This window comes from Cavia porcellus, unplaced genomic scaffold (assembly GCF_034190915.1).
Source record: "Cavia porcellus strain 051 isolate PalLab524CR breed Dunkin Hartley unplaced genomic scaffold, mCavPor4.1 scaffold_27, whole genome shotgun sequence".
NCBI lineage: Eukaryota > Metazoa > Chordata > Mammalia > Rodentia > Caviidae > Cavia > Cavia porcellus.
Window position 1 is genome coordinate 44,082,423 of NW_026947510.1, and position 16,078 is coordinate 44,098,500.

A 16,078-nucleotide genomic window follows, 5' to 3' on the forward strand; every position below is an offset into this window, starting at 1 on the left:
CTGACATTTGACAGGTGGCAAATGTGGGTGGCTTTGCAGTGTCTGAGTCACAGCCGGAACTGAATCTTCTTACATCCATTCTTCCACTGACACAGACAGGGACCAGTGGTCTTCATTCATCTTTTCAAAACTCCCCTTGGAGCACCCAGGGATGCTGTGTTGGCTTTAATTATTTCTTTTGAGAGGTTTCCATATGATTATCTCTTAACAAAGTCAAGTGAGATTTATTGGTTATGCAGTTATTTTGATGACTGCGTTTATTGAATGTATCTGTATCCAAAAAAAAAAAAAAGATTTTAAGAAGCTAATTTGACTTTGAACGTAAAGCAAATAGTCCAGATCTTAGGATAAATTGTGTGGTTCCAGATTCATGCTCTCTTTTATTTGTGTTTAGCACACTATCTGCTTAATATTTTATTCTTTAATCCCATTCTGTGCTGAAATAACCTTTATTTTTATCTTTGAATGGTTGATGAAAATTGCCATAGACATTTTTAAATGGAAACCAAAGGCCTGGCATGTTGGTACACACTTGTAATTCCAGCACTCAGGAGGATGAGGCAAGATTGTGTGAGTTCAAGGCCAGCCTGAACTCCATGGCGAGAGACTGTTTCCTCGCCCCTGACCCCAGTTTCCTCTCCTGTGCTGCTCTAGCTCCTGCTGTTCATCTTCGCCTTGGCAGCCCAGAGCTTAAGATGGGTGTTGAAGGGGCTGGGGATTTAGCTCAACGGCATAAGCACCTGCCTTGCAAACAGGCAGTCATGAGTTCAATCCCTGGTACCGATAAAAAGGAAAAAGACAGAAAAAAAAAAAAAAAGATGGGTGTTGAGGGCCCACAACCCTGGGGGCAGTCTCTTCATTGGCGTCTCCTTTGCTGTGTTTCCCAGTGTTTCTCTGAAAAGAGGCAAGTTGAATAACTGTACAGAGAAATCTACTTAGCAATTATATAATCCTTCTTTGTCTTGAACCCAGGATATTTCATTTTAACTCTGGAACTTAAAACTAATAGCAAATAACATTTTGGAATCATAAATCTGCTGTGTTTGTGTATAGTTGTTTGTGAAGTTTCTACAAGAAAGAAATATTTTGGGCTGGGGATTTAGCTCAGCGGCATAATCGCCTGTCTTGAAAGCAGGCAGTCGTGAGTTCAATCCCTGGTACTGATAAAAGGGAAAAAGACAAAAAAAAAAAAAGAAAGAAAGAAAGAAATATTTTAAAAGCAGCACCTTTTGAAATTGGTAACATGAGAGGAAAATGCTATAGCGTGTACATTCAAGTTAATTTTGTTGCTGATTGTTCTGGAATATTACTGTGGAGTGAATCACAATAATTGAAAATCACTTGAGATGTACAGATAGAACAGATAGCACTGAACATTTATTTCTTTTTTTTTTTAAGAGCAAAATATATTTATTGAGCAAAAGAAAGCTCCTGTATGAGAGACAGTAGGGTTCCCACGTGGGTTGCCAAATAACTGTTTTTTCTAGGGACTTTTATAGAGCAAAACTACAAGGTGAAGTGGGTCTAAGGTGGGGAAAACATGGGACGTCATAAGGCAAATGGGCATGAGATGGGACAAAACAATGGCCCACCAACAAGATTATGAGTGTAATTTCTCAGATAAAGTTGATTAAATTGGGATCAAATGGGGAAACAGGTCATGTAGCAAGCAGCCATGAATACAGACTGGGTCTTTTGCTGGTAAGGAGTTGGATTAATGGCTCCTTCTGGCTTCCTCAAGGTGATTGATAGTTATTTAGACTGTCAATCCCTGATGTTTATATTTAGCATGCGGTTGTATTTGTTTTGCCTTTTGTCTTAAGATCTGGGGGGAGTGGGGTATTTACCTCCTCCAAGAGTGCAAGATACTTGGTCTTCTGCACGTGCTCCTTCCGAGGACCTCACCCTGTCTGACTGCCTATAATGTTTCTGTCTAACTCAGCTGCCTGTAATGTTCTAACACTTCATGTCTAACAGCTTTTCATTCCCAAGCAGTGTTTTTAACTTTTAAAGTACACGCAACTAAAAGAAAAGTTAGTAAACAAATAATGCTATAACTTTTACAAGGTAGCTATACTTTTAAGTCAATCCTGTATTTTATATGAAAGACAAGTCTTCCTTTGAAACATGATTGTAGGTAAGGAACCACTTAACTTTTTTTTTTCTTTTTCTTTTACAGAATCACATGTTTTTATGGTGAAATGATCGTATCATTTTTAATCAGGCAGCCCATCCAAACATGCGGACCTATTATTTCTGCACTGATACAGGAAAGGAAATGGAGTTGTGGATGAAAGCCATGTTAGATGCTGCCCTCGTACAGACAGAACCAGTGAAAAGGTAAAGGCTCATAGGCAAAGTAATAGTGATTTCCACTTCCATTTTTTCCTATGTCTTGCAAGTATACCATTATCATAACAAATCTCATTTTTATAATCATAATATGAAATCATTTTCCCCAGAAAGCAAGGGTTAATTTATGTTTTATATTAAATTAATATGCCTTTTGCTAGTTTAAGGTATCACTCGCATTTTTATTCCCCCTTTCCTCTTAACTCATTTTCACCTATCTGTACTGGGTGAATTTAGAATCCTAACATTCAAACTGAATGTTCTTTCTTCTTTCAGAATTACCTTTAATTTCCGGTGAGTACATTTTTAATTGTTACCTTAAAGCTACAGAAATTTTAATCCTTCAACTCCGTGTTTTTTTTAGAGGTCTTAGATCTTAGAAGAAAATTTTACTTTCATGAAGTTAATTGTGGTTTTATTACCATTTTGACTTTTAATAAATTACAATAAGAAATTTTGAAATGTTTCGTTTCTTTAATTTTTCTGATTAATTCTGATAGTTTTATGATGAAAAGCTCCAGAAAGTAGGTCAGCACTCATTTACATTGTGTCCTTTGTTGTTTTGTTGTTTGTTTGTTTGTTTGTTTGTTTGTTTTTGAGACAGGGTCTCTCTATGTAGTTCAGGCTGGCCTTGAATCTCACTTTGTAGCACAGGCTGGCCTCAAACTCATGGCGATCCTCCTGCTTTAAGTAAACTTTTGTGTAGTAGGATTATAGGTGTGTGCCACCATGCCTGACTACAATATATTTTAGTATATCTACTTCCTGAAGGATTGTACCTTTCTCTAAAACCTCAGATTCCTTAATAATACAGATGCAAGGTGGGGCATACCTCTAATCCCATAACTGGCTGATAATACAAACATGCGCTGTTAAATTGATCTGAGAGTTAATTTTATCATTCCTATTTTGAAGTGTGAATCATTTTAACATTTGTCTACTATTAAAACTAGAACTAGTCAGGAGAAATCTGTCTCTCAACCTGCATAATAGAAGTTGGTTAAAAGTGCTGCCTTTGGGGTCTGGGGATTTAGCTCAGCGGCATAAGCGCCTGCCTTGCAAGCAGGCAGTTGTGAGATCGATCCCCGGTACCGATAAAAAGACAAAGACAAAAAAAAAAAAAAAGTGCTGCCTTTTTTTTTTTTTTTTTTTTTTTTTTGTTATAGGGAATTAAATTCATGACCTTGCTCTTGCCAAGCAGGCGCTGTCCCACTGAGCTACCCAGCCCAAATATGCATTTAAAAAATTTTTTTAAATCATTCCTCTAATTTGAAAAATGATTTATGATATAACTAAATTTTATTTCTAATCTATGATATTGAGGGCACATCTTATATGAGGAAGATGCTGACTTAAAAGTTTGATCTCCCCTTGTGTGTGCAGTTTGTGTGTGTGTGTGTGTGTGTGTGTGTGTGTGTGTGTGTTCATTCGTGTACTCCCCTACCCCCACCCTGGCTATGGGACTCCAGCTGGGCAAGCGATCTATCACTGTGCTGCCAGTCCTGTGTTTACTTTCAGTTCGTGTATTATAATGATACATATTTATGGGTTATGGTGTGACGTTTCAGTATATGTGTACAATACATAATGATCAAGTCCCCTCAAATGTGTATCATTTTTTTGCATGACATTCAAAGTCCTATGAGTTATTTTTAAATACTCAGTGAACTGTTGGCAGTGAGAGTTCTCCCTGTGCTACAGAACAGTGGAAGACTATCCTGATGTCCACCTGTACCCCTGGGCCCACTGTATGTGTGCTTTCCTCCTCTCCTCTGCACATTCTGTTAACCACTGCCCACATTCTGCTAACTGCTATTCTAGTCTCTACTTCTTGGAGATCAACATTTTTGCTTCCCCATAAAAGTGAGGCCATGTCTTTGTCTGTCTGGCATATTTTACCTAATGTAGTAATTATCTCCAGCTCTATGCGCATTGCTGCGAATGATAAAATGCCACTCTTTGTTTTGGCTGAACAATATTTTATTGTGTTCATCCACCATGTTTTTTCTTCACTTATCCACTAATGGACAGCTGGGTGGATTCCATACCTTGACTGTTACGAGCAGTAAACATGTAAGTGCGGCCGTCTCTTTACCATACTGATCTCAGTTCCTTTGAGTAGATTCCCCAAGGCAGAACTGTTAGATCTTTTATTATTATTATTATTATTATTTTCTTTTCGGTACTAGGGATCAAACTCATGACCTCACACTTGCCAGGCTGGTGCTTATGCCGCCCTAGAACTGCTAGATCTTACGGCAGTTCTATTTCTCGTTTTTTGAGGAGCCTCCATACCATTTTCTGTAATGATTACACTAATTTTCAGTGGGTTTTCTATAGTAACTTAAATGTCACTTCTTAAAACTAGATTGAAAGTTTTCATTATTTGTGTTATCTTGGCATAGTTTTCTGAGTCAGCTTTGTTTCATTTTAAGAAAGGTCACTGTGTTCGTCTTATTCTGTTGTATATCTTCAATATCAAATTATTGGGAGAAGCAAGAAGGGAAAAGTACTGCAGTTCCAATCTAAAATAGTAACTTTACATGGACTGGTAAGAAATAGGCTTAATTTTTTTTGTCAGATATGGTGGTGCTTACCTGTAATCCAGCTCCTGGAGAGCCTGAGGCAGAAGGATCGCAGGTGTGAGGGATATCTGACCAACTCAGGGAGAGTCTCATAAAAATATATATGTAAATAGAAAAGGCTGGCTTATATGTCAGACTCCTTGAGTTCAATCCCCAATGCCACCAAAATAAAGGGAAGAAAAAGATATTTTTAATATTCAGTGTGACACAGCCTTTATCTTGCTACCAGAATTTAGTAAGGATAAATGTGCTTTTAGTGTAAGTTTTCTGTGAATTCCATCTTTTGAGGAGAAGCAGCTCCATAGCCTGTCTTGGTAGACCTGTATTGTGTCTAGGGTTTCTGGTGTGGAAACTATGGTTTGTATCTGACTTAAATATATAGACAGTGTACAACTTTACTCCAAGGGAAACAGTCATTCATTTGTTTTTCAGTGAACTCTTTCCAAACTATAAACATCTCTTTTTTTCCTTACAGTTAAATATAGAAATTTGCATGTGAGTTTTATATTTTCCACACATCACAAAACTTGGTGTCCATCCCACACTTAGGAACAGATAGGAGCATCATTGATATTTGAGATGGGACAACTGACCAGCTCTTCAGTGGCCACCCAGAGTGGCATGAGCTTGGCAGTCTCGTGCAGGTTCAGGCACTCAGCTTGATCTTGTCAGGCTCAGGAAAACTGATTCTCACCAGCAGCTGCAATGGTGCGTAGTACACTGTCAAAGGCCCATGTACATACTGCTAATTAGCACTTCATGTTGGTAGGCAAGGACCAGGGGTGCCAGATTCTAATCCACAACTGCTTGATGAGTTGGAACAGTAGTGCTAATAATGGTGTTGCCAACCAATTACCCATCCAGTTCTCACAGCAGCTGTCTTAGCTTTACCCATATACCAAAGAGGATGTGGAGCCATTGTCAAGTGTCTGTGCCAAAGATACAGCTAGTAAAAAGAGAGAGTCATACCGGGAACACGTGTAACCTGGCTCCAAAAGTCTGAGACCAAGTTCCTGTCTTCCTGCATGCAGGCAGAGAGAGCTAATCCTATGCCTCCAGCCTCTGACACATCAGACTGTAATGTCCCATTGCGGCTGTTTCTACAGCCAGGTCTATGTTTTTCTCAGGATGAGCTAATAGCCCCCATGGCTGGGAGCCGTGTTGTTTACTTCAAGGCTGTGACTAGCGCAGTCCTTTAAGTGTGGATTTTGTGGTTTAGCTGTTAAAGAAAATGTCATTTGTTTTATTTCCACATAATCTCATGGCAGGGGTACACATCACTTTTTATCCTCTAGTAGTTTTTGCTCATGTTTTCTTCTTTCTCCTTTCTGTTTATGCATTCCAGAGTTGTATTTAAATGTTATTACCATAGCTTTGAGGATTTGGGCAGATTTGTCCCCTGAGTTTCTTTCTGGATTCATTTGTTTGCTTGTTTTCATAGTTGCTTTTTTCCACCCTAGACTGAATCCCAGATGTAACATATGTGTTAATTCATCTGATTGACTATGATTGTCTTCTGTTTTCAGAGTGGACAAGATTACATCTGAAAGTGCACCAACTAAAGAAACAAATAACATTCCCAACCATAGAGTGCTAATTAAACCAGAGGCTCAAAACAACCAAAAAAACAAGGAAATAAGCAAACTTGAAGAGAAAAAGGCATTAGAAGCTGAAAAATATGGATTTCAAAAGGATGGTCAAGAGAGACCATTAACAAAAATTAACAGTGTAAAGTTGAATTCTCTGCCATCTGAGTACGATGGTGGGTCAGTGTGCCCGTCTCAGCTTCCACACTACCGACCCATCAATGTGAATAGTTCAGAGCACAAAACAGTTAATGTCAGCCTGGCAGATCTGAGAGGCGGAAATCACCCCTGCACAGTGCCCCTCCACCCAGAGGCCGATCGGGTCATACAGAGAACAAATTCCATGCAGCAGTTGGAACAGTGGATTAAAACACAGAAGGGGAGAAGTCGTGAAGAAGAAACGAGAGGGTGAGTGTTTCGTCATGGTGACCCTAAGTTTCTTTGATGTGTTGATACATACTGGTTTCTGAGCTACCAGTTAAAAGTACTGGTTTAAATTGTAATTTTCAGTTAGTTATATGTTTTGCTCATGATTATCAGATTGTACTGACAGCTTTTTTTCAATCCGGGCATCTCAGCTGCCGGCTAGGGTAAGTTCCTGCACACCATCCCAAGCCCCAGGAGAGTTTAAGATCATTGCTCTTAGTGGTCAAGGACCTGCCCAGCTTCTACCACACTAGCCTAGGCTTGGGAGGTTTTGCAGCCTGACTAGATTATGCCCAGCGACCTTCTTCAATCAGGAGAGTTGAGGACACGTGAAGTGAGTTCCAGCACATTGGTCCTTGCCTAGTGAAAGCTTTGGACCAACGTCCACAGTGGTCAGGTGCCCACCCAGCTTCCTGGAACACTGGAGATGGCACAGGAGGGCCTGAGAGCCTGACTGGACCACACTCAACAACTTCCATTCAGTCCCAGTAGTCAAGGACATAGGAAACGATTTCCAACAGGCCCAGGGGAAGCCTTGGAACAATACTTGAAACATGGAAACATAGGAAAATGACAAAATGAAAGACCAAAATGCAATCTCAAACCTCCAGCCCGTCCCAAGAAAGCCTAGGAGCTGTATACATAGAAGAAAATATGTGCCATACATCTGAAATACCTGAAATAATAGCAACTGAAATAAAGAATCAACTCCAGGAAGCTTTAAAGGAATTCAAACTAGAAATAATCTCCCAGGTAAAAGAAGAAAAGATAAAAATAATGAAAGAGATGCTGAACAGATTGTACTGACAGAACGAGGAAGGGCCTAAACTTGATACAGGTTTTTAGAGGATGATAAAGTGATCCCATCTTCTCATACCACCTGTCTTGTCCCCTCACCATGGTCTCCTTCACTGAGAATTCTGAACTGTGAACGGCCAGTGAACATTTGTCTCTGACCTCTCTTGCACCATAATTTGACCATCCTCCATTAGCAGCTTCTGCAGCTTTACGTGTGGTGCAGAGCTCTCCTGAGATGAATGAGGTGGTGACGGTGAAGGCCAGTTACTCTAATTTTCAGTCTCATCCCTTGGCTTTTATTAAATCAGAATGCACTAAGTGTTAAATTTATTCAAATCTTTGTCATGAATGCATTTATGCTTCAGATACTTATTGTGTCACTAATGCATGCTAATCATGGGTCTGGTAACATAATGAAGATACATTCCAGGTTGTCACACAGATAACCTGTCTTGTGAATCATGCAGTATAGTGTGATAGATACAACAAAACAACAGAAAGAACATTTTGAGAGCAAACAACACAATCTTAATCATTCAAAGCTCAGAGAAAACTTTCTGGAGGAAGTAAAATACAAACTGAGATTAAAAACAACCTCTGTATCTTAGCTTAGATATAGGAAACTCCAGAGTTGATAAGAGAATAGAGAAATAAATCCAGGATAGCACAACTTCTGTGATAATGGTGAGGACTGAGTCTAGAACGCCAGAAGAGGGATTTCAGGTTGATGTTTTAGAAAGACCACGGTGGGTCTAGAGATGTAGCTTGTAATGAAGCACTTGCCGAGCATGCCAGGGCCCGAGGTTCACTCCAGCACTGCACAAAGGAAACCTCACTTAGCGCCACAGCCTAGAGAATAAATTAGAGAAGACTCAGAAGTTACTTGAGTACATAGTTTTCTACTATTTTTTAAATTCTGTATCATTTCTATACTTTTGTTTTGTTTTTAAAATAAAGTCATCACCCCTGTTAGCAGTGTTTGCATTTAAAATAAATTTTGTTTGTTAATTTAAAAAAAAGTTATTTGAATAAAATCCGGAGAGGAAAGGTAAATAATTGATATAATTGGCAGGACTGGTGATTGCTTCAGTGTGCTGGATTGCAAACGAGTCTTGCTCAAAACTAAATTTCAGTGATTGGGGAAACCAAGACAGCACCTGCTTTTTGCCATAGCAGTTAGTGGACTTGGTGCCATCACCATGTAGAGAAGGACTAGGGACAGAGAAGGAAACGAGTGGTAGGGTGAGTGTCCATTGAGTGTCCATGAGTCTGTGTCTCCAAGGAAGGATCTGAACTTGAATACAGTTTATCAAGGTAGTTAAAGCTAATTGTGAAGCAGATATGTAGATTCATTTAGTGAAGGGCTGGGCAAAGGAAAGATTCCAAGAAAAAACCTTAGAGAACATCAGGGAATAAAAGATAGGAGAGCCAACAAGGATGCCAGAACCACAAGCCAGAGGAAACAGGAGACGTGTCTTGGGATATGAGAAATTGCCATTTTCACAAGTAAAATGTAGGCCCCGTGGTAGTGCATGCCTGTAATCCCAGCACCCTGAGTCAGAAACAAGAGGATCTCCACAATTTCAAGCCCACCTTTAACTACAGAGTGAGTTCAAGGCCAGCCTGGACTGTACTGCAAGACCCTGTAAAATTAAATCTCTAAAATTTATACATAAAAGTTTTATACATAAAAATTGAGTGGATAGTTATTGTAACTCTTCCCCAACAGAAAATAATGACTTTAGTGATGTTTTGGATTTTTTTAAATGGAATGAAGATGAATCTGTTGCATCTGAGCCCTTCCTGAGGTGTGGAAATGCTCTTCGGTTTGGCCTGCTCATGATGGCTGGCACCTGTAGTCTTCAGAAGTCTTCCAGAGTGTGGCTGGAAGCAGGTGACTGGCCTCACCTATTGTCACCTCTCTCACAGCTGCAGAATTCCCTTCAGGCCTGTGTTGCTGGCCTCTGTTTTCACCTTCACCCTCAGGGCACCCTTTCCTAATTCCCAAGAGAGAACTATAAGAAACAGCTTCTGTTTCAAAACTTTAAGGGACTCTTGGACAACATGATGGCTATAAAGTGGTTATAAAATATATCGTGCCCTTGAACGTTGCCAAGAAATATTTTGCAATATTTTAGCACACAAAAAAGTATAAGAGGTAATGTATGCTAATTAATTTGATTTAGCACTATATACATATTTCAAACCATCCCATTCAGCACTGTAAATATATATAATTTTTGTTCATTAAAAATTTTTTAAAATGTGAATAAATGCTCAAATTTACTATTGATCAGGGAATTTTACCTTTTTTAAAAAGTAAGATACTATTTTTCACTTACTACATTGACCAAAATCACAGATGAGTTGATTAATACATGATTGAATCGATAAAATAAGACAATTACCTAAATGTTGACTAGGATAACAAAAATTAATAAATTCACGTATATTATTACTAATAGAAAATAAGTAAAATTCGATTAGGCAGAAAAGCAGGAAATAGATCTGAAAAAGGAAATGAGAGAATGTTTGGAAGTACTTGATAAATCACTTTTTAAGAGATAAACATTCAGATCACAAGATTCACTAAATGTCTACCTATCATTTAATCTATCTTTCCTCATATAAAATACTTTTTTAAATTTAAAAGGTAGGGCTGGGGATTCAGCTCAGCAGCACAGTGCTTGCCTGGCAAGCATGAGGTTGTGATTTGATTCTAATACCAGGGGAAAAAAAGATATAGTAATAAACAGGTAGGGGCTGGGGATTTAGCTCAGCGGCATAAGCGCTTGCCTTGTAAGCAGGCAGTCGTGAGTTCGATCCCTGGTACCGATAAAAAGGAAAAAGACCAAAAAAAAAAAAGGTCCTCATAGTAATAAACAGGTACCTGGAAATTAGATTTTTGCTTTTGTTAAATAAAAATACTGGTTTTGGGTCTCTTGATAAACATGATTAATATCCATGAAAACTTTCTTTGGCCAAGGATTTAGCTCAGTGGCATAAGTGCCTGCCTGGCAAGCATGAGGTCATGAGTTCGATCCCTACTACTGGAGGGGGGAGGGAACCTTTCTTTGACTTGCTTATCTTGGGGTATTTTTGAATTAATATTTTTGGGGGGTTTCTTCATCTTTGGGTTCACAGTGATACAGTTTCCATAGGTACTGTTTATTCTTTGAAATGGCTAGAGGCCATTGAGGTCTTTGAAAAATATCATCTACATTATTAAATAAGCCTCATAAAAAATCATCATACTTTTGTGATAAAAAGAAACATAATTGTAACTCATGATATACTTTTTTTTTACAGTTTCCAATCAGATGTTATTGATACATTTTAGCTATATATACATTCATCATGGTATGCTTCATTTTTCAAACCACTTTATAAAAGGCTTTCTTTTTTTAATATTTATTCAAACGGTAGACCATGCACCTGTGTACAAAACTTGAAAGTTGCTTTGTGCGTAGCAGGCGCTGCTGGGATGTGTGGTGCCTTAAGCCATTGTTTGGCTGGCACAGTCCATAGGACGGGGCTTTCACAGCCTGTGACAGGCAGCTGCGGGTGAATGCGCCACTCAGCCTGATGAAGGAGCTCACAGCATTCATTCCTTAAGCTTTTAAACCACACTTTGCTTAATTTGAATTTCTGTAGCGGGAAATTGCTGAGGGAAATTTTAATTTTTGCAAAAACAAGTCTCCAAATACTAGAAAGTATGTGAGACAAAAATGAATTTACTTGATTTGATAACAACTTAGTTTTCTACCAAAAAAATGTCTCTGGAAGTGGTTCTAAAAGTGGCAGAAGAACCTTTGAAACATTGTACTCATTAATTAACCAATCTAACTCAAAAGGCTTGCTGTTTATGATCAGAGGGTGGGCTGACAGTTCAGATAAAACAGAGATACAACAGGGTATAGCTCACACCACAAAAACTCCGAGCACAACAGTGGTGTTTGGAGTGATTGGATTTTCTTAATTCTAACATACGTTAAAGGGAGTCTTTCTGTGTTTATCATTGATGATCTATGTCCCTACCTTTTGTGAATTTAGATCCTTTCGTGTGTTTAGGTTTCTATAGTATTTCTTGAATTAATCAATGACTAAATGCTCTGGGTGTGTCAGGGTAGATTGCCTCACTGCTAGGGTAGAAGCTCCTTCACATAGAATCCTCACAGATATGGCAGCAGGAGATTCCTGAGAGAATCTGCTTCCCCTGCTCATGTACTTTGTGACCTGAGAGCCGTGGCGCTGCCAGTGCTGGACTTGCTGTGTTTCTGGCTTTTATGTTATTAAACAAGGGGAGAGTGGAACAGGAAAAATGGGACTGCACAGACTACGAAAGTAAATAATTGTAATTTTTTACCCAGGTTACAGAAGAGTATTAAACTTACCAGATGCTTGCCCCAGTGAGGTGGTTCTTGTCTAAGAGCATTTTGTTCAGTTTTCAGTGAGCCTGTTTTTGAATACAGACATTGAAAATTTGAAGAACAGTTGTCACAGCGAAGGAAATTTGGTTTAAGAGAGGTAGTTGAAGAGTTAAGAAATACTTTATGTATAAAATAAACAGTCTGTCAGAAAAGAGTGATAGCACCCAGATTATCAACCAGACACTCCAGACCATTAAAAGCATGGTCTAGTGATTTACACACCAACTTTCTTACCCCTCCTGGTAACTGAAATCACCAACACTACCATGTTTTTACCACCCAGTTGGAGGCAGCAATATATTATCAGTTAGGTGTGCGGTAATCTATTACAAATTTATGAGAAGTCAGAGAGAATAAATAAACATTCAAAGAAAAGATTAAGAAACTAGGGTTTATAGGGTTCCAATTCTCCTCCATATTTTGTCCATTGGTTTATATTAAACATTTGACATTACATTTAACATTAAAATAGAAATTTATGTTCATGGATATGGTAGAATAAAATAAATATTTGTAATTTAATCTTTAAAATTCAGACTTTTTCTTGTGATAATACTTGTTATTTAAAAATAATAGGGGCTGGGTGTGGTGCATACCTGTAATCCCAGCACTGGGGAGGCTGAGGCAGAAGGATTACTGTGAGTCCTGGCCTGCCTGGGCTACAAAGTGAGTTCAAGGTCAGTCTCTACTATAGAGCAAGACCTTTTCTTGAAAGACAGAAACAAAGAAAGAAAAAAAAGATGCTAACTTTAAATTGAATTTTTAATTGGCTTACAAAAATCCCTTTCATGTATCATATTTGACTTGGCATGAAGTTAGCAGAGGGAATTTTGATAAATTCGAGTATATTTATGAATGTGATTTTAAGCCACACATGGTGGCACACAATTGTAACCTTGACACTCAAGAGACTGAGACAGGAGGGTCACTGAGTTCAAGGCCAGCCTGAACTGCATTAACAAAACCTTATCTCAGGCAATATTTTTAAAAATTAATAAGCTGGAGAAAAAAAAAAGTATTACAATAGGGGCTGGGGATTTAGCTCAGCAGCATAAGCACCTGTCTTGTAAAGCAGGCAGTCGTGAGTTCAATCCCCGGTACCGATAAAAAGGAAAAAGACCAAAAAAAAAAAAATTTAATCTTAAATTTTGTTCTTTCATTTAGGAAATCCTAACATTTTCTGCTTAGTAATCTGTAACAGTGTATCCAGTTCCAAAAGTTTGCATTTTGGGGAGATTATGTGTTAGCTGTATAATTTGTATATGGAGAATTACAAAAGCTCCACTCAACATATTGATCCCATCATGCAGTGGAATGGTAATTACTATGATGGAAACACTGCAGAACTCCCGAGACTGTAGTCATGTCTGGAACATTGTCATAGTTAAGTGCTTTATCCTTAAAAAGATTTTAAGTTTTAACTTCACGGTTTTTTTTTTATTTCTCCAGTTAGGAAACATTATATCCTTTCTCCCTTGTGCCCCATGCTTTGTGAAGAATACTCAGCAGGGAGGTAGGCATAACTAGGGCTGGGTACAGCTGGGGAATGTATATTTCTGTCCATATACAGAAATCCTATGTTTCTGTTCTGATGAGATATATAGAAATAAGATACTAGCAGTTTATTTACATAAAAGCAAGTGTACATACTACAGATTTGTGAATAGCTCTTGGGACATTCTATTCAAATGAAGTATAATAAATCCTTTTTTTAAGTCAAACTAAGTTTTGTGCAATAGTTTTTCATATAATTGCAATAAATGCTATTCACTTGATTTATGAAGTTTATTAAATTGAATTTCATAATATTTAAATCTGTTAATAACTTACACCTTGGGGCTGGGGATTTAGCTCAGTGGCATAAGCGCCTGCCTTGCAAGCAGGCCGTCGTGAGTTCGATTCCCAGTACCGATAGAAAAAGGAAAAAGACAAAAAAATAATAATAATAATAACTTACACCTTGTAGATTTTTTTTTTTTTTTTTTTTTTTTTTGCTATTGTTGTTGTTAAGACTTTTCCTATACCTCATGATCAAAGTCAGGGCCTTGTACATCCTAGTTAACTACTCTACCACTGCATCTTTTTTCTTTTCTTTTCTTTTTTTTATTTCAGAGTGATTTCTTACCAAACATTACCAAGAAATATGCCAAGCCACAGAGCCCAGGTTGTGGCCCGCTACCCAGAAGGCTACCGAACCCTCCCCAGAAACAGCAAGACCAGGCCGGAAAGCATCTGCGGCCTGGCCCCTTCTAGCCATGACAAGGCAGGAGGGCCCACTGCCGAAGAAAAGCGAAGGTCCGTGAGGGATGACACCATGTGGCAGCTCTACGAGTGGCAGCAGCGGCAGTTCTATAGCAAGCAGAGCACCCTCCCTCGACACAGTTCATTGAGCAGCCCTAAAGGCACGGTTAACATCTCCGAGCAGACGATGCACTCTATTCCCGCGTCACCCTCGCACGGGTCGATGGCCACTTACCAGGGATACTCCCCGCAGCGGACGTATAGATCCGAGGTGACTTCGCCCATCCAGAGAGGAGATGTGACCATAGACCGCAGACACAGGGCTCACCACCCTAAGGTAAGACATCGCTTGCCTTGTGTTGCTCACTGCACCCATAGTGTCATTTCAAATGTTAGTCGGGCAGGAGAACAGGAAGGTGAGCAAGGCTGCTGTTTTTGTTTCAAAAATTAAAGAGCTACACAATATTGAAGTCTCATATAGAAGTACCCATATCTTGGGTATTTCATCTGTTAGGAGCACAGAAGTAGTTATTTTGAGCAGATACATGATGCGTTCTTTTCTGTCTGATAGCATATCCTGTGAGGTCTCCTTGAAGGTTAAGACCATGCATGTAGATTACACACTTGTACCTGCCGTTTTCTGGCTTCTCTGCACTCTTAGGTTCATCCTGTTGTTTACTGGGATAAAAGTAGTAACTTCATCTTCTAAACAGGTAGGTACAGGGCATATTGAGATCTCCTTCAATACCCAACTCAGTATTACAATCCAGCAATACCTAGTAGATGTGTACATACAAAAAAACAAAGATACAATCCAGTGCATGTGTAGTCCCAGCCACTCAGACTAGAGCCAGTGTACCAGCGAAGTACAGGAATTCAAGACCAATCTGGGCAATGCAGCAAGATTTATAAAATTAAGACATGGGGCCAGGGATATAGCTCAGCAGTATTGTGCCTGCCTGGCAAGCACAAGGTCCTAAGTTCAATTCCCAGTACTAAAAGTAAATAAATAAAGACACACATAGTTCGGGGCTGGGGATTTAGCTCAGCGGCGTAAGCGCCTGCCTTACAAGCAGGTAGTCGTGAGTTCGATCCCTGGTACCGAGAAAAAGGAAAAAGACCAAAAAAAAAAGACACACATAGTTCATAGTGCTGGACATCAATCCTGGGATCTCACAGGGGCCAGGCTAAATAACACCACATGCTGAGCCACGTCTTCAGCCCCATAAATCATACTTTCATTTGTGCCTTAACCTAATTGCGTAGTAGATTATTTGACTTTAGTGCTTTGCATTGATCATCTTTAATGGTAAAACAGTTGTTTTATTCAGTAAAGTAATAGCAATATCATATTCTTTTTAATTTGGCTGTAATTTCCACCATTTTTAAGTGTACTTATCTTTGTGACAGGCGGAGTCCTTTAGCTGAATGAGTATACACAGCAGTTGCCTGATAATTCTATAAATAAGCATTCCTTGGAGATTAATAAATCAGGAGTTTTCTTTCAAAGAAAGCTTCACTTTGCCTCACTGACAAAATCTTAAGTTTGAACTCTCTTGTAACAGAGTTCAGTATTTTGTCACTTTATACATCCTAAGTTATGATTGACAAAGATTGACAAAAATAACAACAAAGTAACTACAGAGCCAGGCATGGTGGT

The 16,078-nt window shown here is 38.9% G+C and overlaps 1 protein-coding gene across 21 annotated transcripts in view; it reads left to right on the forward strand.

The window, feature by feature from the left end:
- The window catches only part of Plekha5 (pleckstrin homology domain containing A5), a 237,595-nt gene that overhangs the window by 159,099 nt on the left and 62,418 nt on the right, over positions 1-16,078 (forward strand). For 14 of the 21 annotated variants that reach the window (XR_010043877.1, XR_010043876.1, XM_063238317.1 and 11 more), the window contains 4 exons: positions 2,225-2,340; positions 2,629-2,646; positions 6,464-6,931; positions 14,290-14,755. Coding sequence is in view for 19 of the 21 variants with exons in the window: in XM_063238317.1 (XP_063094387.1) it covers positions 2,225-2,340; positions 2,629-2,646; positions 6,464-6,931; positions 14,290-14,755 (1,068 nt within the window). In the remaining 2 variants the exon portion in view is untranslated. Of the gene's footprint in view, positions 1-2,179; positions 2,341-2,628; positions 2,647-6,463; positions 6,932-14,289; positions 14,756-16,078 lie in introns of all 21 variants that reach the window. The other 7 variants (XM_063238301.1, XM_063238304.1, XM_063238306.1 and 4 more) reach the window with 2 other exon arrangements.